Below are 25,842 nucleotides of genomic sequence, written 5' to 3'. Positions count from 1 at the left end.
CAGCACTTTGGGAGGCCGAGACGGGCAGATCACAAGGTCAGGAGACCAAGACCACCCTGGCTAATACGGTGAAACCCCGTCTCTACTAAAGAATACAAAAAACTAGCCGGGCGACGAGGCGGGCGCCTGTAGTCCCAGCTACTTGGGAGGCGGAGGCAGGAGAATGGCATAAACCCGGGAGGCGGAGCTTGCAGTGAGCTGAGATCCGGCCACCGCACTCCAGCCTGGGCGACAGAGCCAGACTCCGTCTCAAAAAAAAAAAAAAAAAAGAAAAGCAGGCTGCTAGGACAATCAAATAAGAAAAAACAATTTAGTCATTCTTGATATGCAGATGTCACAATCAGTCTAAAATTAAAAGATGAAAGGAGATTTACACTCCAGACATCTACAGAAATTAAATGACTTCCTTTATAGAGAGTAAATATTAATAGTCAGTGAGCACTCCTTTACATTTTGTTTTAATATTTATATTACAAACAGTAATTTAAAAACATCACTTTATATGAAAAATTTTACTAAGTTCCAATAGTACCTTTTCAAATGCATTTTATAGTTTAAGAAACAAGACAAATACTGTTGCTTTCACAGATGTCCTTTCTCTGCTTTAGTTTGACCTTTTTGAGAGTAAATCCACACACATGTTTTGACTAGATTTTACTTGTCAATGTGGTATAGAAGATCAAAAGGAGTTCTGGTTACAGCTTAAATTTAAATTTTTTTTGATAAACATCAACTAACTTTGGGAAAATGGAATTATAAGCATGCTATTTGGGTTTTAAATTCCAGTCTTATGTTATTTTCTCTAAATATTTGAGTCTTCTGAAATACTTTTTAAAGTATGCAAAATAGTTAGGTTTTTCTGAAATTGGCTTTGTGCACGTCAAGTTGGATAATGGTTTTAGATGAATTCATGTTTGTGATTTCTTAAAGCACAGTATGACAATATGACATAAACTTTAAGATAAAAAATAAATATAAAATACTGACAAATTTTAGCCTTCTAGTCTGATCAGTATCAGGACAAACCTTTCCCAAAGGGGTGTGATCACTTTCTGTATTTTCAGAGTGTTTTGCAATGTGCATATAGTACTTTTAATCAGAAATAGCAATGAAGTTTTTAAAATAATAATAATATTTAGAAGTAGCTTATTTACAGAGGTTTAAATCCTGAATTTCTAATGAGGCTACTGTAAGGTGTAAAGAGATAAAAAATTTAATATGCTATTATTTTATACTTACTGACCTTCTTGGGTGAAGAACAAAATCCTTAAATGTATATGGTCTCTCCAATCTTGGATTTTCTGTCTAGAATAAAATAGCGGGTTTTCAAAATATATCTATAACACCAAAAGCATGTACTTTTCAAGAATACTCATGAACTATCACCTAAGGCATAATTTAAGTTGGAAGTGAGAAAAAAAAGTAGCTTTAGTTTATCAAATGCTAACTTGACAGCGCTTTCGCTTTCGTGCCCAAGAGGAATTGCAGCCGGCATCACAACTCAAATGAAAACTAGCTGAGCAGGTGGGTTGTGGAGCCAAAGGGAGGGCAGAAGACAATAAGTAGAAACACAATATAGAGTGGTTAGTATGCTGACATCCCAAAAGAGTATGGACTGTGAACATGTCTGCAGGCTGGCTTGGTTAAAGCACGGAGATAATTCTAGTAGACCAAAAAAGTCAATAGCCTGGAAAGTAAGACTGGATTAAATATATTACTGAAAGCTTATGGTCCTGCACCCTGTTTTAAAAAAAAAAAAAGATTATGCTCTGGAAAGACTGTAGAGAGCTAATTAATATAACTCAAAAGACTGAAAAAGAAGTATTTTTTCTCTTTCTTTAAAATTCAGCAGCTGTTAGTTTTTATTATCCTTCTCTGATGTTTTGCATTGTTAACTACCAAGTCTGCCTTGAAACTCTTCTTAAATTCTCATGACATTATTTTACTTGGTTCTTTTCCTGTTTCCCCTTGTCTGTCTTCTCTTTCTTTTCTGATCCACTCATGTTGACTGAGAGTCAATGGCTGGCCCTCCGTTCTTATTTGTCTTATCAGGAAGATCCATTATTTTCAGAGATTCTGCTGTTGCCTGGACAGTGATAACACTCAATCCTTCTAGTCCCTTTTCCCTACATAACTGATTTTTATCTCTCTGTCAGCAGTCTACTTTAAACTTCATTTTCTTTGTTTCCTATCAAAACTCTGTCCAAAAGTAAATTTTTTGCATTTCAAAACAAAATGGGTTTTCTTCCTCACTTTTCTATATGAGATGCCACTCTTATCTTCCAAGTTCAACTTGTATTATCTTTACTTCTTATTTTCTTAAGCCTCCATGTCAGACATGTGATTCAATAATGTTCTATTTTGCAATGTTTCCTGAATCTGTTTTCCTCCTTGCTATATTCTTAGTCCTGATTCTCAGTGTTTTATGTTTCTATTGTCATAAACTACCTTAGTTTTCTTCTGAGAGCTTAGGCACTCCTCATTCTAGTTATTCAGCAGAATATTTTCAAACTAATCTTTTTTACACAATGTTTTCACAATGCCAACAAACATCAGAAATTCTCTATTTCTCACTGGGGTTCAGGTATGGAAATCTTAAAGAGAAAATGGAAACGGAAAACTGAAATGAGTTTTTAGAAAACGGTATGTTTAATAAATAAAAGTAGTATACATTTGATAAATCAATTATTTACATTAACTATATTGTATATATGTAAGTATTTATTAAATTAAAAACATAAACAGAAAAGGAAAATCATGGGCACCTATACCAACCGGTAATGGATAAAGTGGAACATCCACTTGACCTAGGAAATCATCTCTTGTCTATAACAGAAACAAGAAAAAATATGATTAGTAATATGCTCAATTCCTTTAGATTTTGATGAGATAGTGCCACCATTCACAGAAAATATCGAATTTTTAAAATTCAATCCTATGCAGCATCAATGGAAAATAAAAAGTAATGTGGTACAACTTCTGGTAATGGCAGAGTAGCATACATTAGATTAATCCTTCTGCAGATAACCATTATATTCTGTGACAAAATACTAAAAGAGCTATTTGAAAGTAAAATAGAATAACCCAAAACAAGCAGAAACTGCAGAGACGTCAATCCTTGAAAGAAGGAACTACACTAGGTAGGATTCAGTATTTACATGGCTTTTCCTCTAGTAGTATTCCACAGTCCACATAATGCAGACAAGCCTAGAACTTAAGCTGAAATCTGCACTATTACTGGCTTGAGGAGTCAGAAGGGCTAGTTTGGGGTTGACAGCATATCTAGAAAAAGAGGAGAAAAATCCCAGAAAAAAAGAAGCCACTAGAGTTCTTCCAAATCTATATACAAACCCTTACCCAAATCCCTAGTTTTACCCTAAACTGAACACGTGAAAGTCAACAGATGGAAGATTGAGAGGGCTCAGCATTGATTTCAGCTGATGTTCACCAAAAGGGAAGCAGAATTTGGAGTTCAGCTATGTTAACTTGCTGGAACAAAAATCAACACTGGGCACGGTGGCTCACACCTGTAATCCCAGCACTTTGGGAGACCAAGGTGGGCAGATCACCTGAGGTCAGGAGTTTGAGAGACCAGCCTGGCCAACATGGTGAAACCTCATCTCTACGAAAAATACAAAAATTAGCCAGGTGTGGTGGCACATGCCTGTAATCCCAGCTACTTGAGAGGCTGAGGCAGGAGAATGGCTTAAACCCAGGAGGCAGATGTTGTAGTGAGCTGGGACCGTGCCACTGAACTCCAGCTTGGGTGACAGAGTAAGACACTATTTCAGGAAAAAGAAAGAAAAGACAAGAGAAGAGAAGAGAAGAGAAGATCAACACACCTCAAGCAAATATAATAAAATTCACTGTCTCTATTTGTTACTATATTCATTGTCCAGCCTACAATAAAAAAAATTACTAGACATGCAAAGAAATAAAAAAAAAATGACCCAGTATCAAGAGAAAAAGTAATTAACAGAAATCAGTCACAAGATGACGCAGATCATGGAATAAGCAGACGGGGAAAATAAAGCAGCTATTATAAAGATGTTCAAAGGATTTAAAGAAAAATAAGGTCATAATGAATGAAAAGATGGGGAATCTCAGCAGTAAAAGGGAAACTAAAAATGAATCAAATGCACGTTTTTATTTTATTTATTTTATTTCATTTTATTTTTGAGACAGAGTCTTGCTCTGTCCCCCAGGCTGGAGTGCCGTGGTGCAATCGCAGTTAACTGCAACCTCCACCTCCTGGGTTCAAATGATTCTCTTGTCTCAGTCACCCAAGTAGCTGAGATTACAGGCATGTACCATGCACCACCATGCCTGGCAGATTTTTGTATTTTCAGTAGAGACAGGGTTTCACCATGTTGACCAGTCTGGTCTCAAACTCCTGACCTCAGGTGATCCGCCTGCCTCAGCCTCCCAAAGTGCTGGGATTACAGGTGTTAGCCACCATGCCTGGACAAATGTATTTCAGAACTGAAAAATATAATACATGAAATAAAAAAATTCAATAGATGGGTTTAAAAGATGATGGAAGATGACTGGAGAAAACTATCATGAACTTGAAGATACAGAGACAGAATTTATCTAATATGAAAAATAAAGGGAACTTGCAGAAAAATTTCAAGCATTCTGACATACGTGTGACTGGAGTTCCATAAAAGGGGATAAGGTAATAGGGAAGAAAAATATTTGCGGGAAAAAACAGCCAAAATATTCACACATGTAGAAAAACACAAGCTGAGACAGTAATAAAGTCAGTGAACTGAAGCAGGGTCAACATAAAGAAAAATGGGTAGGCACATCATTATTAAATGCTGAAAACAAAAAAGATAAACAGAAAATCTTGAAAGCAGCCTAATAAAAACAATACATTACACACAGGAGAATAAGAATACAGACAATGGTTGACTTCTCATCAAAAATAGTGGAAGCCAGAAGACAACTGAATGATATCTATAAGTGCTGAAATGGAAAATGTACCAAGAATTCTATATCTAGCAAAAACTATCCATCAAAAAGGGAAGGAAAATCAAGATACTAGTGGATAAAGTTGAGATAATTTGTCATCAGCAGACAAATTGTTGGCACTACAGAATATGCTATAGGAAGTTCTTCAGGCTGAGGATAAGTGGCACCAGATAGAAGTTCAGATCTAAAGAGAGTAGTAAAGAGTACCAGAAAATGGTAAACATGTGGGTAAGTTTTTTTTTTTTTTTTTTTTTTTTTAGGTACCTTCTCAATATTTGTTTAAAATACATGTAGATGTAATACAAATGACAGCATTGCGCACAAGATAGGTGGTATAATCAAATCTATATTGTTGCAAGATTTACATTTTATATAAAGTGGTATGATTGATATAAGTTAATCATTAATTGACTGCAGAGCTAAAAAGCACAGAGAAGAGCTAAAATGGAATATTGCAAATATTTGACTAACCCAAAATAAGGCAGGAAAAGAGAAACAAAGAAACAGATGAGATGAACAGAAATAAACTGCACATTCTGAGAACTAAATCCAGCCATATCAATTATGACAAACTAAACAGTCCAATGAAAGACACAGATTGTCAAGCTGAATAAAAATGCAAAACCTAATCATATGTTGCCTATAAAAGACATCTATCATTATTATTTAAAAATATTTTATTAAATATTTTTCTTTTTTTCACTTTTTTGCTTCTTTTTTTTTTATGAAGAGATGGGGTCTTGCCATCTTACGTAGGATGGTCTCAAACTCCTGGGCTCAAGCGAGTCTCCTGCCTTGGTGTTTCAAAGTGCTGGGATTACAGGTGTCAGCCACTGTGTCCAGTCAACTTCCCATTTTAAAATAATTTCAGATTTAAAAAAATTGCAAAAATACTACGAGAGAATCCTCATATACTTTTCACCCAGATCCCCCAAACGTTAACATCTTAAATAACCATATTATAATGATCAGAACCAGAAATACTATTAACTGCTCTACAGACTTGATTCAAAATTCACCAGTTGTCTGCCTAATTTTAGTCCAGGGTCCAATTCAGATTCACATATTGCATTTGGTAGTCCTGTCTCCTTAGCGTCTTTTAATCTGGAAAGTACCTTAGTCTTTCTTTGTCTTTTATAATCTTGACATTTTTGAGCAGTACTGACTAGTTATGGAACATCCTTCTAAGATTTCTTCATGGTTGACTTTAGATTATTTTTTGCAAGAATAGCATAAAGGTGATGCTTGTGCCCTTCTCAGTGCATCATATCAGGAGGCACATGATACTGATTTGTTGTATTGTAATCATATTAACTTCAATCATCTGGTTAAGGTGCTGTCTTCCATGTTTCTCAATATCTTCCCCTTTGTAATTAACAGTATCTTGTAGGAAAAGCCTTTGAGGATACGTAAATAACCCATTTCTCATCATACTCTTTCTCACAAACTTTAGCATCCATTGATGATTCTTGCCTTTAACAATTATTACTGTGGTGCTTGCCAAATGTTGACTTTCTATTTCTACCATTTCTATTTTATATTAATTAATTATAATTCTGCTGAAATAATTTTTCCCTTCCTCCCATTTACATATTCAGCCACTAATTTATATTATCATAGGCTCATTGATATTTATTTTTTATTATCTTATAAGATACAATCCATTATTGTCAATTTTTTTTTTACTCAAATTGTCTCAGATATGGTCATTGAGAGTCACATCAGGTAAGTTTTTGTACACTTCTGATATCTTCTCAATTTTTTTGTGTATTTCCTTACTTTTTGGCACCACAAAATGTTTCAGGTTTGGCATATACTTTTCTTATCTCTGCTCTACAATCAGCCACTTCTCCAGAGAATTCTGATAAATTTTACTGGATAATCAGATTTAGATATAAAGATCTGGGTTCAAGGTGTTTGTCACTGTTAGGCTCAAGAGATGAACTTTAAATGCAAATACACAGATAAATTGAAAATAAAGGTATGGAAAAAATAATCAGGTACACAGTAAGTATAAGTGGCTATAATAATATCAGAAATTAGACTTCATGATGAGGAGTATTGCCACAAATAAAAAGAAACATTTTATAATAATAAAGAGATCAATTTATAAAATATTATTATAAGTCAATAATATAAATCAATAATAAACAGAAAAACTATCCAATTAAAATGGGCATAAGACCTGAACAGATATTTCAAACAAGAAGATAAATAAATGGTAAATATTACTCTCTTATAAAGTTAAACATATACCAGTACATGACCAAGAAATTCTACTCCTTGTATTTTCTTAAGAGAATAAAAACAAATATCCTCTAAAATACTACTCAAGAATGTTCACAGAATTTCATTCATAATAGCCTAAACTGGAAATAACTCAAATGTCCTTTGAAAGATGAAACTGTGGTATATGCATTTAGTAGAATTACTCAGCAATGGAATGAAATGAATGCATATACAAAATAACACAGATAAATCTCAAAGAAAAGTGTTTTTCTGTTTGCTTGTTTTGTTTTCTTGAGACGGAGTTTTGCTCGTTGCCCAGGCTGAAGTGCAAAGGCGCGATCTTTGCTCACTGCAACCTCTGCCTCCCTGGTTCAAGTGATTCTCCTGCCTCAGCCTCCCGAGCAGCTGAGATTACAGGCGTGTGCCACCACATCCAGCTAATTTTTTGTATTATTAGTGAAGACAGGTTTTACTATGTTGGCCAGGCTAGTCTTGAACTCCTGACCCCGGGTGATCCACCCACCTTGGCCTCCCAAAGTGCTGGGATTATAGGTGTGAGCCACGACACCTGGCCTGAAGAGTTTAATTATAAAAAGAAGATACAAAAGAGTACATGCTGTCCTATTTAATTTACATGAACTGTAAAAGAAATATAAAAGGGAGACTGGAAGAGTAGATGACAGCAGAGAGAGAAGTGAGAGAGTAAGTGAAAGTCCTAATACCGAACAGTAAGGACCTCTCCAACTCCTTTGTTTCACTTGGCTTCTACAATACTGGCAGACAAACATATACCTGCCAGGAAAGAAAATTCCTCTCTGGAACAACTAAGTAACCCAATGAGACAGACTTATAGATATTAAATCCTGGAAGTCTTCCAACAAAATGACTAATTCTCTCTGCTCCCCCCAAAGTGGAGTCCACTTAGTCAATAGATGCCCATGAACAAAACCCTTCCAATAAATACTGGAATCTTACACATTATGGACAGTTAAGGACTACTAAATATTCGGGGAAAGTTTATAACATGAAACACACAGACTTAAATGAAAGATGGGAGTCTGACGAATAAGTCTGATGAATAAGAATTAAGTCAAATTGCAAGAAAAATACCTCAGAAAAACCGTAATATTCCGAGATAAGAGGAGATAAACCACCTGTCAAACAAGACAGAGGCTGCAAAAAAAAAAAAGCAGAGGACAAGAAATATCTCGTAGAAATACAAAATATAACTCAAATAAAAACTTCAAGATAGAGTTAGAAGATAAGAGTTTAAAAAATTCTCAGAAAGTAGAACTAAAAGACAATAGACTATAGGATTCTTCAAATAAGGAAATTACAGGAGAAAATTCAAAAGTCAACACTGAAATAATAGACATTCCAGAAAGAAAAGAGGAAAGGGAGGACATTATCAAAAAAGCATTTTAAGTAACTTTGCTTGAACTCAAGGAAGAGAATGTTAAAACTAAAAAGGGCCGACGGGGAACAGTGGCTCTCGCCTGTAATCCCAGCACTTTGGGAGGCTGAGGTGGGCACATCATGAGGTCAGGAGTTTGAGACCAGCCTGACCAACATGGTGAAAACTCATCTCTACTAAAAATACAAAAATTAGCAAGGCGTAGTGGCACGTGCCTGTAATCCCAGCTACTCAGGAGGCTGAGGCAGGAGAACTGCTTGAACCCAGGAAGCGGAGGTTGCAGTGAGCCGAGATCACACCATTGCAATCTAGTCTGGGCGACGGAGCAACACCCTGTCTCCAGAAAAAAAAAAAAAAAAAAATAATAATAATAAAAGGGCCCACTGAATATTAGGCAAAGTACATGAAAGAAGAAAAAGACTTGCTGCAAGGCATATCACTGTGACATTTCAGAGCACCAGAGATAAAGAAATTCTAAAAGCTTGGAGAGTAACGAAGTAGATAATACACAAACCTGAAAGATGAGAGTAATTCCTCCAAAATAATGAAAGACAGATATTTCTTACGTAGAATTCTACATTCAGAAAAACTATCTTTTTCAATTATGATGGTAGAATAAAGACATTTTCAGATACTGGTATTTTCAGGAGGTAATGGAGGATATACTTCACCAAAATGAGGGAGTGTGCCATGATATGGAAGATGCAGGGGATTCAAAATAGGAGAGAAGCAAAGAGGAATCTCAGAAAGACAGGGAAAGGAAGTCTCAGAGTAACAGTTATGTAACACCTAGACAGCAACCAGTGCATACTGGAGCAGGAAGACAGCTGCAAGAGAGATGTTTCCTAGAAGAGTAGGGATAATCATATCTACTAGTAGGGTTTTGTGAGAATTAAATAAGAGAATACAAAGTGCCTTGCATAATACCTAGCACACAGTAAGTATTCAATACATGTTAGCTTATATGTATATATATACACACACACACATATATACAGATACACACACACACACACACACACACACACACATATATATTTTTTTTGAGACGGAGTCTCGTTCTGTCGCCCAGGCTGGAATGCAATGGTGCGATCTCAGCTCATTGCAACCTCTGCCTCCTGGGCTCACGCCATTCTCCTGCCTCAGCCTCCCGAGCAGCTGGGACTACAGGCGCCTGCCACCACGCCCAGCTAATTTTTTTGTATTTTTAGTAGAGACGGGGTTTCACCATCTTTGCCAGGATGGTCTCAATCTCCTGACCTCGTGATCTGCCCGCCTTGGCCTCCCAAAGTGCTGGGATTACAGGCGTGAGCCACCGCGCCTGGCCAGCTAATATATATTTAAAATACTGGCATATATAATGAAATCCCTGTTCCCCTTTTCCTGGACCAGTATGTGGACATTTCAAACAGGTTTATACAAGAAAAGGAGTACGGTTGGAGACTGAGGCCTAACAAATTAGCTTGGTTTAATGCCAAATTCCTATACTAGAACATGAGTTGATGATAATTTTTGAAATGAGTAAGTTAGCTTTTAATGATGTTTTCAAGGCTATATGTAAGTGTGAGTTTCTTTTCTTTTCCTTTTTTTTTTTTTTGAGACGGAGTTTTACTCTTTTCGCCCCGGCTGGAGTGCAATAGCACGATCTTGGCTTACTGCAACCTCTACCTCCTGGGTTCCAGCAATTCTCCTGCCTCAACCTCCTGAGTAGCTGGGATTACAGGTGCACACCACCACTCCCGCCTAATTTTGTATTTTTAGTAGAGAGAAGGTTTTATCATGTTGGCCAGGCTGGTCTTGAACCCCTGACCTCCAGTAATCTACCCACCTCGGCCTCCCAAAGTGCTGGGATTACAGGTGTGAGCCACTGTGCCCAGCCAGTATGTTTCTTTATTCCTATTTTTATTACAAGCAGATGTTATACTTCATAAGTCTGATCTTTAAGAAGTTCTAAGTAAATAAGTAAAATATAACAAAAAATAGTAAAATCTCAACCAGGATGACCGAAGAATGAAATATTTTGAGTAATTGAATTATCTAGTTAATTTAGGTTTAGGCTTAATCAGATTTAAAAAAAACTTTTTTTTTTTGGTTTAGTCTTATTAGATAGCCTTGTTCTGAGTAAACAGAACACACTGAACATCTGTATGTCTGATGATTTGTGACCTTGCAGTGCTTAAAAAACATAGCTGTGATCAACTGTCACTAGAGAAATACAGGCACAGAACAGGGTTTCTCAGTTTAGGCACTACTGACAATTTGAGCCAGATAATTTTTTTTGTTTGTTTTTGTGGGGGCTGTCTTGTGCATTGAAGGGTATTTACCAACATTCCTGGCCTCTACCCACTGTGTGTCAGTAGGACCTGCCGTCCAGTTATAACAACCAAAAACATTTTCTGGCTTTGCCAAATATCCCCTGGGTGGCAAGATCATTCCTCATTAAGAACCACTGCTACAGAAGGTATAAGACCAAATCTTCCAACAAATGTGCAGAAGTCTCTCCCTAATTTTGGTTTTTAAAAGTAACAGCTTTTAGGTAGGAAGTGGAGCAAGATAAGCAAATAGAAGCCTCCACTGATCATCCTTCCTGCAGAAACACAAAATTTAAAAATGACAAAAAAGGCACCTTCATAGGAACCAAAAATCAGGTGAGCAATCACAGTATCTAGTTTGAACTTCACATCACTGAAAGAGGCACTGAAGAGGGTAGGAAAGACAGTCTTCAATTGATGACACCCAGCCCCTCCATCCCCTGGCAGTGTCTGCATGGCATGGAGAATCTGTGCACTTGGGGCTGGGAGAGCTCAGTGACGGTGGGACTTCGCATTGGAACTCAGTGCTGCAGTGTCACAGTGGAAAGCAACACCAGGCAGAACTTACCCATGGTCCATGAAGGTGGCATTTAGATCAGCCATAGCCGGCAGAGAATTGTCCATCCTAGTGGCGGCAGCTTGAGTTCTGACAAGCCTCACCACTGTGGGCTAAAGCACTCTGGGGTTCTAAATAAACTTGAAAGGCAGTTTAGGCCACAAGGACTGCAATTCCCAGGTAAGTCCTAGTGCTGTGCTGGGCTTGGAGCCAGTGGACTTGGGGGGCAGGTGATCTAGTGAGACACCAGGAGGAGCGGCCAAGGGAGTGTGTGTGCCACCCCTACACCAACCCCAGGCAGTGCAGCATGCAGCTCTGAAAGAAACTCCTTCCTTTCGCTTGAGAAGAGTAAAGACGACTTTGTCCTACAACCTGGATACCAGCTCAGCCATAGTAGGTTATGACACCTGCTGACTAAGCCTTAGGCCCTGAATAATCAGCAGCAGTAGCCAAATAGCATACATCGTGGGCCTTAGGTGAGACTCTAGACATACAGGTTTCAGGTGAAATCCAGCACATTATCAGGTGTGTTGGCTAGAAGGAGGAGACTCCTTCTGCGTGAGAAGAGTAGAGGGAAGAGTAAAGAGGACTTTGTATTACAGTTTAGGTGTCACCTTGGCCACAGTGGGGTAGAGCACCAAGCAGGCTCTTGGGGTCCCCGATGCCAAGGCTTGGTTCTTGGATCACATTTCTGGACCTTCCCTGGGACAGAGGGAAGCCCACTTCCCAGAAGAGTGAATTCCAGGCCTGGCAGCATTCATCACCAGCTGACTGAAGAGCCCTGGGGCCTGAGTAAACACTGGAGGTAGTCTGGCAGTACTCCCCATATTCTTGTGGCAGGAGTGGCCATGGGAAGAATCTGCCTTTGGAAGGAGAAGGGAAGAATGGGAAGGACTCTGTCTTATGGTTTGTGTGTCCACTCAGCTGCAGCAGAATAGAGTATAAGGTAGATTCCTAAGCTTTCTGACTCTAGGCCCTGAGTTCTAGATGGCATCTCTGAAGGCACTCTGGGCCCAGGGTAACTTGCTGTCCTGAAGAGAAGGTCACAAGCCTGGCTGATTGTAGAGCCCTAGGGCCTTGGAGCAAACAGAGGTGGCAGCCAGCGAGTGGTTACGGCAGGCCTTGGGTGAGACTCAGTGCTGTGCTGGCTTTAGGTTTGACCCAGTGCAGTCCCAGTGGTGGTGGCCACGGGGATGCTTGTGTCACCCCTCCCCTAGTTCCAGGCAGCTCAACACACACACACACAGAGAGAGAGAGAGAGAGAGAGAGAAAGAGAGAGAGAGAGAGACAGAGAGAGAGAGAGAGACAGAGAGAGAGAGAGACAGAGAGAGAGAGACTTTGGGAGAAAGTAAGGGAGAAGAACAAGAGTCTCTGTCTGGTGGTAATCCAAAGAATTCTTCCAGATGTTATACAAGACCACCAAGGTGATACTTCTTCCTTTTTTTTCTTTTTTTTGTTTTTTTGAGACAGAGTCTCACCCTGTTGCCCAGGCTGGTGTGCAGTGGCATGATCTTGGCTCACTGCAATCTCCACTTTCTGGATTCAAGCAATTCTCCTGTCTCAGCCTCCCAAGTAGCTGGGATTACAGTCACCTGCCACCATGTCTGGCTAATGCTTGTATTTTTAGTAGAGACTGGGTTTCACTATGTTGGCCAGGCTGGTCTTGAACTCCTGACCTCAAGTGATCCACCCACCTTGGCCTCCCAAAGTGCTGGGATTACAGGCATGAGCCACCATGACTGGTCCCAAGGTGGTACTTCTATAAGTGCAAGAGTCACAGCACTACTGGGCTTGGAATGTTCCTTCCCTAACACACATATGGCTGCTGCGACCAAAACTTAGATCACAACACCCAAGTCCCTTTGAATACCTGGAAAGCCTTCCCAAGAAGGATGGGTAAAAATAAGCATAGACTGTGAAGACTATAATAAATACCTAACTTTTCAATGTCCAGACATTGGCAACCATCCACAAGCATCAAGACCATCCAGGGAAATATGACCTCACAGAATATGCTAAATAAAGCACCAGGGACCTATCCCAGAAAGAGAGATACATGTGACCTTTTAGACAGAGAATTCAAAATAGCTGTTTTGAGGAAACTCAATGAAATTCAAGATACACAGAAAAAGAATTCAGAATCCTATCAGATAAATTTAACAATAGAGACTGAAATAATTAAAAAGAATCAAGAAGAAATTCTGGAGCTGAAAAAAGCAACTGAAATATTGAGTAATGATCAGAGTCTGTTAATATCAGAATTTATCAGGCAGAAGAAAGAAGAGTGAATTTTAAGACAGGCTATTTGAAAATACACAGTAAGAGGAGACAAAAGAAAAACAATAAAAAACAATGAAGCATACCTACAAGATCTAGAAAATAGCCTCAAACAGGCAAATCGAAGAGGTATTGTCCTTTAAAGAAGTAGAGACAGAGATTGAAGTAGAAAGTTCATTCAAAGGGATAATAACAGAAAACTGTCCAAACCTAGAGAAAGAGATCAATATTCAAGTACAAGAAGGTTATAGAACACCAAGTAGATATGACCTACATAAGACTCCTCAAGATATTTATTAACCAAACTCCCACAGGTCAAGGTAAGAATGGATCCTAAAAGCAGCAAAAGAAACAAGTAATACACAGTGGAGCTCTAATGCATCAGGCAGCAGACTTTTCAGTGGAAACCTTATTACCTAGGAGATAGTGGCATGACATATTAGAAGTGCTGAAGGAAAAGAAGTTTTACCCTACAATAGTACATCTGGCGAAAATGTCCTTCAAACATGAAGGAGAAATAAAGACTTTCACAGACAAACAAAAGCTGAGGGATTTCATCAATACCAGACCTGTCCTACAAGAAATGCTAAAGGGAGTTCTTCAATCTGAAAGAACAGGATATTAACGAGCAATAGGAAATCATCTGAAGGTACAAATTTCACTGGTAACAGTAAGAACACAGAAAAGCACAGAATATGATAATACTGTAATTGTAGTGTGTTAACTGCTCATATGTTAAGTAGAAAGACTAAAAGATGAACTGATCAAAAATAGTAACTACGACAACTTTTTAAGACATAGTACAATAAGATAGAAATAGAAATAGCAAAAAAATAAAAAGCAAGGGCACAAAGAGGTTTTATTGGTTTTCTCTTGGCTTGTTACTTTGTGCAATCAATGTTAGGTTGTCATCAGTTTAAAATAATAACTTATAAAATATTTGCAAGCCTCTTGGTAACCTCAAATAAAAAGACACACAAAGGATACACAAAAAATTAAAAGAAAGAAATTAAAACATACCATCAGACAAAATCACCTTCACTAAAAGGAAGACAAGAAGGAAGAAAAGAAGGAAGATAAAACTATAGAACAACCAGAAAACAAGTAACAAAATGGCAGGAGTAAGTCTTTACTGAACAATAATAACACTGAATATAAACAGACTAAACTCTCCAATCAAAAGACATACAGTGGCTGAATAGATTAAAAAAAAAGAAAACAAAAACAAGACCCAACAATCTGCTGCCTACAAGAAACACATTTCACCTATAAAGACATAAAGACTAAAAACAAAGGGATGGAAAAAGATATTTCATTAAAATGGAAATCAAAAAAAGGCATGAGTAGCTGTATCAGATAAAATAGACTTCAAGACAAAAGCTATAAAAAAAGACAAAGAAGGGGCCGGGTGCGGTGGCTCAAGCCTGTAATCCCAGCATTTTGGGAGGCCGAGGCGGGTGGATCACGAGGTCAGGAGATCAAGACCATCCTGGCTAACATGGTGAAACCCCGTCTCTACTAAAAATACAAAAAACTAGCCGGGCGTGGTGGCAGGCGCCTGTAGTCCCAGCTACTCGGGAGGCTGAGGCGGGAGAATGGCGTCAAACCGGGAGGCGGAGCTTGCAGTGAGCCGAGATCGCGCCACTGCACTCCAGCCTGGGCGACACAGCAAGACTCCATCTCAAAAAAAAAAAAAAATAAGACAAAGAAGGTCATTCATTATATAATAATAAATGGGTTAATTCAATAACAGAGTATAACAATTTAAGTCTATATGCATCCCACACTGGAGCAATCAGTTATAAAAAGCAAATATTATTAGCGATAACGAGAGAGACAGAACCCAATACAACAATAGCTTGACAATTCAACATCACACTTTCAGCATTGGACAGATATCTGGACAGAAAATCAACAAAGAAACATCTGACTTAATCTGCACTACAGACCAAATGGATCTAATAAATATTTATAGAACACTTCATTCAGCTGCTTCCAATTACACATTATTCTCAGTGCGTGGATCTGTCTCAAGGATAAGCCATATATTAGGCCACAAAATAAGCCTTAAAACATTTAAAAAATTGAAATGGGCCAGGCATGGATGCTCACACCTATAATTACAGCACTTTGGGAGGCTGAGACGGGTGGGTCACGAGGTCAGGATATCGAGACCATCCTAGCTAACATGGTGAAACCCTGTCTCTACAAAAATACAAAAAATTAGCAGGGCGTGCTGATCTGTAGTCCCACCTAGGGAGGCTGAGGCAGGAGAATTCCTTGAACCCAGGAGGCAGAGATTGCAATGAGCCAAGGTTGCGTCACTGCACTCCAGCCTGGTCAACAGAGCAAGACTCAATCTCAGGAAAAAAAAAAAAAAATTGAAATAGTATCAAGTATATTCTCTGACCACAAAGGAATAAAACTAGAAATAAATAACAAAAGGAATTTTGGAAATGATACGAAAACATGGAAATTAAATAGTACGCTCCTGAATGAATGACCAGTGGGTTAATGAAGAAATTAAGAAGGATACTGAAAATTTTCTTCAAACAAATAATGGAAGCATAACATACCAAAGCCTCTGGGATACAGCAAAAGCAGTACTCAGGAGAAAGTTTATAGCTAACAGTGCCTACATCAAAAAAGAAAAAAACTTGAAATAAACAGCTTAAAAGGCACATCTTAAAGAACTAGAAAAGCAAGAGCAAACCAAACCCAAAATTAGTAGATGAAAAGATAAAATAAAGATCAGAGCAAAAATAAATGAAATTGAAATGAACAACACAAAAGACCAACAAAATAAAAAGTTGGTTTTAAAAAAAAGATAAACAAAATTAACAAACCTTTAGCCAGACTAAGAAAAAAAGAGAGAAAACCCAAATAAATAAAATCAGAGATGAAAATGGAGACATTACAACTGATATCACAGAAATCAAAGGATCATTAGAGATTATGAGCAAGTATATGCAATAAATTGGAAAATCTAGAAGTGGATAAATTCCTAGACACATAGAACCTATTAAGATTGAACCATGAAGAAATCCAAAACAGGAACAGACCAATAACAAGTAATGAGATTGAAGTAGTAATAAAATGTCTATCAGCAAGGAAAAGCCCAGCATCCAATGGCTTCACTGAAGAATTTCACCAACTATTTAAAGAAGTAATACCAATCCTACTCAGGAGGAGGAGGGGGGAATACTTTCAAACTCATCATATGAAGGCAGTATTACCCTGAGACCAAAACCAAACCAACACACACCCAAAAAAGAAAACTACAGGGCCAAATCTCTGATAAGCATTGATACAAAAATCCTCAACAAAATACGAGCAAACCAAATTCAACAACCTATTAAAAAGATCATTCATCATGACCAAGGGGGATTCATTACAGGAATGCAAGGATGGTTCAAGATATGCAAATTAATCAATGTGATACATCATATCAACAGAATAAGTATTGATTATAAACAGAATGATCATTTCAATTGGTGCTGAAAAAGTATTTGATAAATTTCAACATCATTTCATGATAAAACCCTACAAAAAATGGTATCAAAGAAATATAGCTCAACATAACAAAAGCCATATATGATAGACCCATAGCGAATATCATACTGAATGGGGAAAAACTAAAAGCCTTTCCTCTAACATCTGGAACATGACAGAAATGCCACTTTCACCACTGTTATTCATTGTAGTAAGGGAAGTCCTAGCTAGAGCAATCAGGCAAAAGAAAGAAATAAGGGGTATTCGAATTGGAAAGGAAGAAGTCATATTATCCTTGTTTGTAGATGATACGATCTTATATTTGGAAAAACCTAAAGACTGCACTAAAAAACCATTAGAACTCATACATTCAGTAAAGTTGCATGATACATAATTAACATACAAATATCAGTAGCATTTCTATATGTCAACAATAAACAATTTGTAAAAGAAATCAAGAAGGCAATCCCATTTACAATAACTACAAATAAATTACCTAGGATTAACTAAAGATGTGAAATATCTCTATCAAACACTGATGAAAGAAATCGCAGAGGACACAAAAAATGGAAAAATATTTCATGTTCATGGATCAGAAGAATCAATATTGTTAAAATGCCCATACTACCCAAAGCAATCTACAGATTTGATGCAATCCCTATCAAAATACCAATGACATTCTTCACAGAAATAGAAAACATAATCCCGAAATTTATATGGAATCACAAAATACCCTGAATAGCCAGACGCATTTTAAGCAAAAACAAAAAACTGGAGAAATCACATTACCTGACATCAAATTATACTGCAAACCTATTGTAACCAAAATGACATGATACTGGCATAAAAACAGACACACAGACCAATGGAACAGAATAGAGAACACCAAAACAAATCCATACATCTACAGTGAATTCATATTGGGTAAAGGTGCCGAGAACATACACTGAGCAAAGGACAGTCTCTTCAATAACTGGTGCTAGGAAAACTGGATATCCACATGCAAAAGAAACTAGACTCCTATTTCTCACCTTAAACAAAAAATCAAATAAAAATGGATTAAAGACTTAAATCTAAGATCTTGAACTATGAAAATAATAAAAGAAAACTTTGAAGAAACTCTGCAGACATTGGAGTGGGCAAAGATTTCTTCAGCAATACTCCATAAGCACAGGCAACCAAATCAAAATGGACAAATGGGATCACATCAAGGTAAAAAGCTTCTGCACAGTCCACAATAAACAATCAAGAAAGTGGGGAGACAGCCTATTAACTGGAAGAAAATAGAATGACCATATAATCCAGCAATCTCACTACTACATATATGCCCAAAAGAAAGGAAATCAGTGTATTGAAGGGACATGTGCACTTCAGTGCTGAAGAGATATTTCAGCACTGTTCACAATAGCCAAGATTTGGAAGCAATCAAAGTGTCCATCAACAGACGTACGAAGAAAACATGGTACATATACACAATGGAGTACTATTCAGCCATAAAAGGAATGAGATCTGGTCATTTGCAACAACATGGATGAAACTGAAGCTCATTATGTTAAGTGAAATAAGCCAGGCACAGAAAGACAAACTTCACATGTTCTCACTTATTTGTGGGAACTAAAAATTAAAACAAATTGAACTGAGATAGAGAGTAGAATGACGGTTACCAGAGGCTAGCAAGGGTAGAGGATTAGGGGGAAGTAAAGATGAGTAATGGGTACAAAAAAAGAGTAAATAAGATCTAGTATTTGATAGCACAATAGGGTAACCATAGTAAAAAATAATTTAATTTAGTGTTTTTTTTTTTTTTTGGAGACACCGAGGCTGGAGTGCAGTGATGTGATCTCGGCTCACTGCAACTTCCACCCTCCAGGTTCAAGCAACTCTTGCGCCTCAGCCTCCTGAGTAGCTGGAATTACAGGCATGTGCCACCGCGCCCAGCTAATTTCTTGTATTTTTCAGTAGAGATGGGTTTCACGGTGTTGCTCAGACAAGTCTCAAACTCCTGAGCTCAGGCAATCTGCCCACATCAGCCTCCCAAAGTGCTAGGATTACAAGCATGAACCACCACACCCAGACTAATCATACATTTAAAAATAACTGAAAGAGCGTAATTGTATTCTTTGTAACAGAAAGGATAAATGCTTGAGGGGATAGATACCCCATTTACTCTGATGCAATTATTATGCATTGTATGCCTGCTCCAAAATATCTCATGTACCCCATAAATATATATACCTACTATGTACTCATAAAAATTAAAAATAAAAAGCTTTATTAAGATATAATTCATATGCCATACAATTAACCCGCTTAGAGTGTACAATTCAATGTTTTTTATTTATTTATTTATTTTTTTTTTTTAAATTTTTATTTTATTTTATTTTATTTTTTTTGAGATGGAGTCTCGCTCTGTCGCCCGGGCTGGAGTGCAGTGGCCGGTTCTCAGCTCACTGCAAGCTCCGCTTCCCAGGTTTACGCCATTCTCCTGCCTCAGCCTCCCGAGTAGCTGGGACTACAGGGGCCCGCCACCTCGCCCGGCTAGGGTTTTTTTTTGTATTTTTTTCTTTTTAGTAGAGACGGGGTTTCACCGTGTTCGCCAGGATGGTCTCGATCTCCTGACCTCATGATCCGCCCGTCTCGGCCTCCCAAAGTGCTGGGATTACAGGCTTGAGCCACCGCGCCCGGCCAATTCAATGTTTTTTAATATCTTCACAGAGTTGTGCAACCTTTAGACAATCAATTTCAGAACATTTTCATTACCCCCCCAAAAAAAACCCTTACCAATCAGCATTCACTCCCCACCCCTCCTCCTTCAGTCCTAGGCAACCACCAACCACTTTCTGTCTTTACGGATTTGCCTATTCTGGATATTTCATACAAGTGGAATTGTATAATACGTGGTCCTTTATGACTGACTTCTTTTACTTAGCATGTTTCCAAGATTCATCCACACTGTTGCATTCCTTTTTTATTGCTGAATATTACATTATATGGATATGCCACATTTTATTTATCCATTTTCAGTTGACTGACATTTGGGTTGTTTCAACTGTTTGGCTATTATAAATAAGGCTGCTATGAACATTTGAGTAAAAGCTTTTGTACGAACATATGTTTTCATTTCTCTTGGGTATACACTCAGGAATAGAATTTGCTAAAAATCTGCCAGACTGTTTTCCAAAGTTGCTGCATCATTTCACATTTCTATCAGCACTGTAAGCAGATTTCAGTTCCTCCCCTTTCTTATCAACAATGACCTCTCTTTATGACAATACCCTTCTTAGCGCGTGCGAAGTAGTATGTCATCGTGGTTTTTTGCGTTTCCCTGACAGCCAATGAGGTTGAGCATCTTTTCATGTATTTATTGTGCTTATTTCCTAAAATCTCTTATAATCTTCCCTACAGCTTTCATCTCCATGGAGAAGCAGTGCCTGGTCACTGAGGGACAGAAAGAAAACTCATCCCATACCATCTCCCTAAAAAAATCACTTGTTTTTATTGCGCTATATTCCTTGTTCGTTGGTTGTCTCTGGGAACAAAAGAACAAAAATCCCACATAGTGAGAATTTTCTTGTCTCAAGTACCTATATTTTAAATATTTCTTGCAATAGTGTCTTATTTAAAGCCAATGATCTGAAATGAGTTTCTTCACTTCTACGTAAAATGAAATGATCCCAAATAGCTGTATTTCCAATGTTTGAAAAATGAAAAAATTTTCCAAACTAAAAGTCAATATGCATAGTCTCAGAAGGAGATGGAGAATCTGAAACTGGGAACTATCCTGGAAAGTCTGGGACATATGGTTGCTATAAATACAGGACAATTAGAGGTTCTTTTTCCATTTACAAAGGAAAAGTAATAGTTTTAAATTCATTCCTATGAAGGCAAGTCAGTCTGTGATGTTCATTAATATTTCCCTAGCCAACCAATTGTTCCAAATTCTGAATATCAAGCATTTCTTTGCAAGAGTTATTTCCTATATTTGAACTGCATGCAGCCTACTTCATAAAACAAATTTGCATTTGGTACAATACAAGTAACGTAAGAATGCCTGAAAATCTGAAAAAGAATTTGGAACACCAGGTGATTTTTTAAACAGGACCATCTGTAACGGGCACAGTGTAGTCAGTAAATAATACCTTTTCTAATATTATAATGACATGAATTTCAGTTTCTTAAAACAATTTTTAGAACATAAAAAGAAAAAAATCCAAATTGCTGTTTTTGTAAAAACTTTAATTAAACTAAAGATGTTCTAATTTTAGGAGGACAAATGTTGTTAACTTTAATAAGAATGAATAGTGGCTAAATGTTATGCTTTAAGAGAATCCGATGTAATAAAAAATCAGAATTTAAAAAACAGTGAAGTTAAAGTGTCACAACTTTGAAGAATACTTTGCTTTAAAAAGGGTTTCTATTAAATATGAATTATAGGCTGGGCACGGTGGCTTATGCCTGTAATCCTAGCACTTTGGGAGGCCGAGGCGGTTGGATCCTGTGACGTCAGGAGTTCGAGATCAGCCTGGCCAAAACGGCCAAAACCCGTCTCTAATAAAAATACAAAAATTTGCTGGGTGTGGTGGTGGGCACCTATAACCCCAGCTACTTGTGAGGCAGAGGCAGGAGAATCACTTGAACCCGGCGGGGCAGAGGCTGCAGTGAGCTGAGATCGCACCACTTCACTCCAGCCTAGGCAAAAGAGCAAAACTCCATCTCAAAAAAAAAATCATCATAATAAAAAATAAATAAATATGAATTAAAAAAAAATTTCCAGGGCAAATCTACTGCATAAAGCAAAGGATTATAGTAAGAATAATTTCTTCACAGCCAGAGGCCAACAAGATAGCCAAGGTTTTCTGCTGTAATATCAAACTTTTTGTTTCAATCATGCTTTTTAAAGAGTAAAAATAAATTTTAGACCTGAATATTCGATATAGTATAGTTTATGGTTTTTCAGTTTTCAGACTTAGCTATCAGCACTTTTCTTTCAAGAACATTTTTTAAAAAGTAATTTTAAAATCTAAGTAACACATATACCAAGTACAAAATCAAAAAGAAAACGAAAGAGTTTCTACCCTCCAGCTATCCATTTCTACCCTCTGTCCTTACAAAAGGTGATAGCTGTTTTATTATTGTGCCTGAGTATCCATCCCTGTAGAGTTTTCTCTGACACAGTGTTATGCATCTTGCTCTCCCCCTACAACATTGTCTCTCATACTTTGTTCACATATCAATATATATAGAGATGCTTTACCTTTTTTGTGTTTGTATGGTATGCCATTACACGGTACATCAAAATTTACTTAACTAGTTCCCTATTGACACACAATTAGATTGTCAATCTAAATTCAGACAGACAATCTAAATGGTTTCAAATCTTTTGCTATCACAAACAATGCCTCAACTGATAAGCCGGTATTTATCATTTTGCATATAAACCTAAGATAGTTTTTACTTTGCGTAACAATAAAGACTACAGTAAATTAACCTGAAATAGAAACAGATCTTAGTGATTAATTGGATGCTACAGAAGGAAATACTTTTCTGAGTGAGCCAAGAAGCACATATAAGTTTAAACTACCTTTCTTCAAAGATAAGATCAAGATCAAAGATTCAAGATCAAGAGGATTACATTTGTATTAATATCTTAATCATTGCTAATAACAACTGTCTTTACAGAGCTGTATTAAAATCCTCTATGTGCAAACGTCATGATTCCTCTGCATAGATCATATAATTCTAAAAACAACAATTGGGGCAGGCAGTAAAAAAAAGAAATTGAATGAATTTATAGCCATAAAAATGTTCAAGCCATTATTAATCATATTATTTAAATTAAGCGAAGAGATCAAGATCTCTTTTCAGAGATCACAAAAGACCAGAATAGAATTAAAAACTGTGAAGCTGAAACACTAAAAGTGAATTTATCTAAGAACCTCTTTGTTTAAAGCGGAGTTTAAATTTCCATTCTGTTTATAAGACAATAAATTTTTTTTATTTGAACACATGAAAAGTGGGTATTTGGACATAGACGATATTCACACGAGTCTCTCAGAAAAATAAGCAGAGCTTATATGAATGGACCATTTACAGTATTTTACAAATAAGAAACCATATTTTTCTGCTTGCTGAATATAATAAAAACTATTATTTTAAATAAACATGCTTCCTCTCAAAATCCATACTATATGGATTCATACTACATACTATAGATAGAAAAAAGGCTCATAAAAATCACTGGAATTTAACTGTTTTCTAAGGTAAACCAATCTTATTAAATAAAATTGCATTTACATAGCTGCTTCTTTCCTACTTCCATAATTGATTGTGCTTTATACTACACTGTGCTTATTTAAAACATTTTCCTAGAAGTTCAAAATTTACTGAGTCAATCTTTTTAGTATGTCAAGGAAGAAATGGAGTTAAATAATTTAATCTGTGCTACAAAATCATAGTGCTCTGGAAACTGGATATCTTTGCATAAAGCAAGCATTCCATGTCTTAAGCTTATGGATTTGCTCGGCCTCTAGCCTATCTGGTAGACCTGACTGTAAGACACAAACTGTATAGTCAGCTCTGTATCTGTAGATTCAATCAATCAGGGATCAAAAATATTTGAAAAGGAAAAAGTAACAATAAAAAAACAAATTAAAAAACAATGCAGCACAAGTATTTACATAGCATTTACAATGTATTAGGCATTATAAGTAATCTAGAGATGACAAAGTGTATGGGAGGATGTGTGTAGGTTTCATGCAAATTTTACACCATTTTATTCAAGGAACTTGAGTATCTGCTCATTTTGGTGTCTGGGGTCCTGGAACCAATCCCCCTGCAAATACCAAGGGACACCTGTACTTCGTTCTTTGATAATAGCTTCACACTACTTGAAATTCTACAGCCCTTAGAAACCTTCACATCTTTAAAAGGAACTTTTACCTCATAGATTGGGGTGAGGTGGAAGTCAGGAGAAACCACTTTCTAAATCAGTTTCGGTTTGAGTTATTGTCCTTTGAATTTCAGTTTCTTTGGAGTGCTCTACTTTCTATCACAGACTTGTGAAAACAGACGATTTACCTGGTCAAGTTTATCTTTACATGCTCTAAAGTTTCATTTGTAATTTATTGTGAGGATTTAAAAACACAAACAATTTTTTACTATGCTACAGGAAAGAAGGAATCTGAAGCAGACAAGACATAACAGGAATCAGAGGTTGTGTCCGTATCAAATATAAATAGGATTTTATAATTATTTCCAAAGTTAAAATGTAATATATCCAACACGTTTGGAAGCAATTTATATTGTATGCTCCTAAACCTGATGACTGCTAAAGATGAGAAAAAGGTTTTGCATTTGTTTCAACTTTCTCTCCACCTCTAAAAAAGGGAGGGGCTCATCCCATTGTTTCAAATTTATATTTCAGAACAACGGAAAATAACAAGAGAACTAAGTGTATAAAGTTATAATTTAGCCAGGAAATAGCCACAGTTAGGTAACTGCTAAAATGGATAAAGCTCTTCCTTTCCAAAAGAAAAGTATTCACTCTCGATTGAAAATAGAGATTCACACTTCTGAGCGCTAATTATGATATTAATTTTTTTTCTTTTTAGAAATGTCTGCCAAGCTACTAGGAAAAGGAAAATATAACTTTCGAAGAAGAGATGGAAGTTAACCTTCTCTGGAGAATTATCTCTGCAGTTTAAATGAGAAATGAAATTAGCAGACGGTTGCTACTGTTGCAAAAGATAGAGTGCCTTCAATTCTAAGAAACTTAAGGAGCTGAGCTGTGTAAAATCTTGGATGTTCAATTTAAAAACAAGTAAGTGTGAGAAGGTGAACTTGAAAACAGATAAACAGGAAACCACTTTAAAATGGATAAAAGGAAGCTGTGGTAGCTGAGGAAAGCTGGAGGCTCTGTGCCCAACCTGATCTAGAGTTTCAAGATACAGGCTGAATTTCAGTGTGTGTTACAATCACCTCATAGGCTTTTTAAAGACAGATTGCTGGGCTCTACCCCCCAGAATTTCTGATTCTGCTGATCTGGGATGATGTGTGAGAATCTGCAGTTCTCAGGTGATACTAATGCATCTGACCAGCAATGCACATTGAGAAACACGTCTCTATTCAATGTTTGGAGAAACCAGGAGGAGTGAGCAATGATTGTTTACAGCTGAAGATAAACGAGCAGGCCATCTAACGCTGGTCATATAATTGGAATACATCTGGTTAAACCAAGTTCAAAAGTTTATTTCCTACAGAACTTTAGGAACCTAGATTTACTAATGTGCATTGTGGTATTCCAAGATATAGCATGTGGCATTATACAAACTTATCTGTCAGTGGGGTAGGTTTTATATGAGGCATCTTACAGACTGGTGAGGACCACATTTCAAAAATACTGGTCTAGAGGAAAAACTAAATTCCTTGGCATGGGATTCTAGTTTGCTTTTTTCCAATCTACCTTGCAGCTTTCTATTAACAAAAGCCCCCCAATAGCTGCAATGATCCTATATTTTGCCCTCTCAAGCTCACTCAGCACACTCTCTTCCTGAAAAGTTTCTTTTTTGTCTCTGCCTGTGTAAATC

General features: G+C 37.1%; 1 protein-coding gene across 2 annotated transcripts in view; it reads right to left on the bottom strand.

The window, feature by feature from the left end:
* NEDD4 (NEDD4 E3 ubiquitin protein ligase) overlaps positions 1-25,842 on the bottom strand; it is a 177,920-nt gene that overhangs the window by 53,657 nt on the left and 98,421 nt on the right. For both annotated transcript variants that reach the window (XM_033190033.1, XM_033190034.1), the window contains 2 exons: positions 2,776-2,826; positions 1,244-1,305 (listed from right to left, as the gene is read on the bottom strand). In XM_033190033.1, the coding sequence (XP_033045924.1) occupies positions 1,244-1,305; positions 2,776-2,826 (113 nt within the window). The remainder of the gene's footprint in view (positions 1-1,243; positions 1,306-2,775; positions 2,827-25,842) is intronic.

Source organism: Trachypithecus francoisi, unplaced genomic scaffold (genome assembly GCF_009764315.1).
Source record: "Trachypithecus francoisi isolate TF-2019V2 unplaced genomic scaffold, Tfra_2.0 Lachesis_group3, whole genome shotgun sequence".
In the NCBI taxonomy this organism is placed as follows: domain Eukaryota; kingdom Metazoa; phylum Chordata; class Mammalia; order Primates; family Cercopithecidae; genus Trachypithecus; species Trachypithecus francoisi.
Note: the sequence above shows the minus strand (reverse complement) of the source record. Positions and strands in the feature narration are given on the sequence as shown.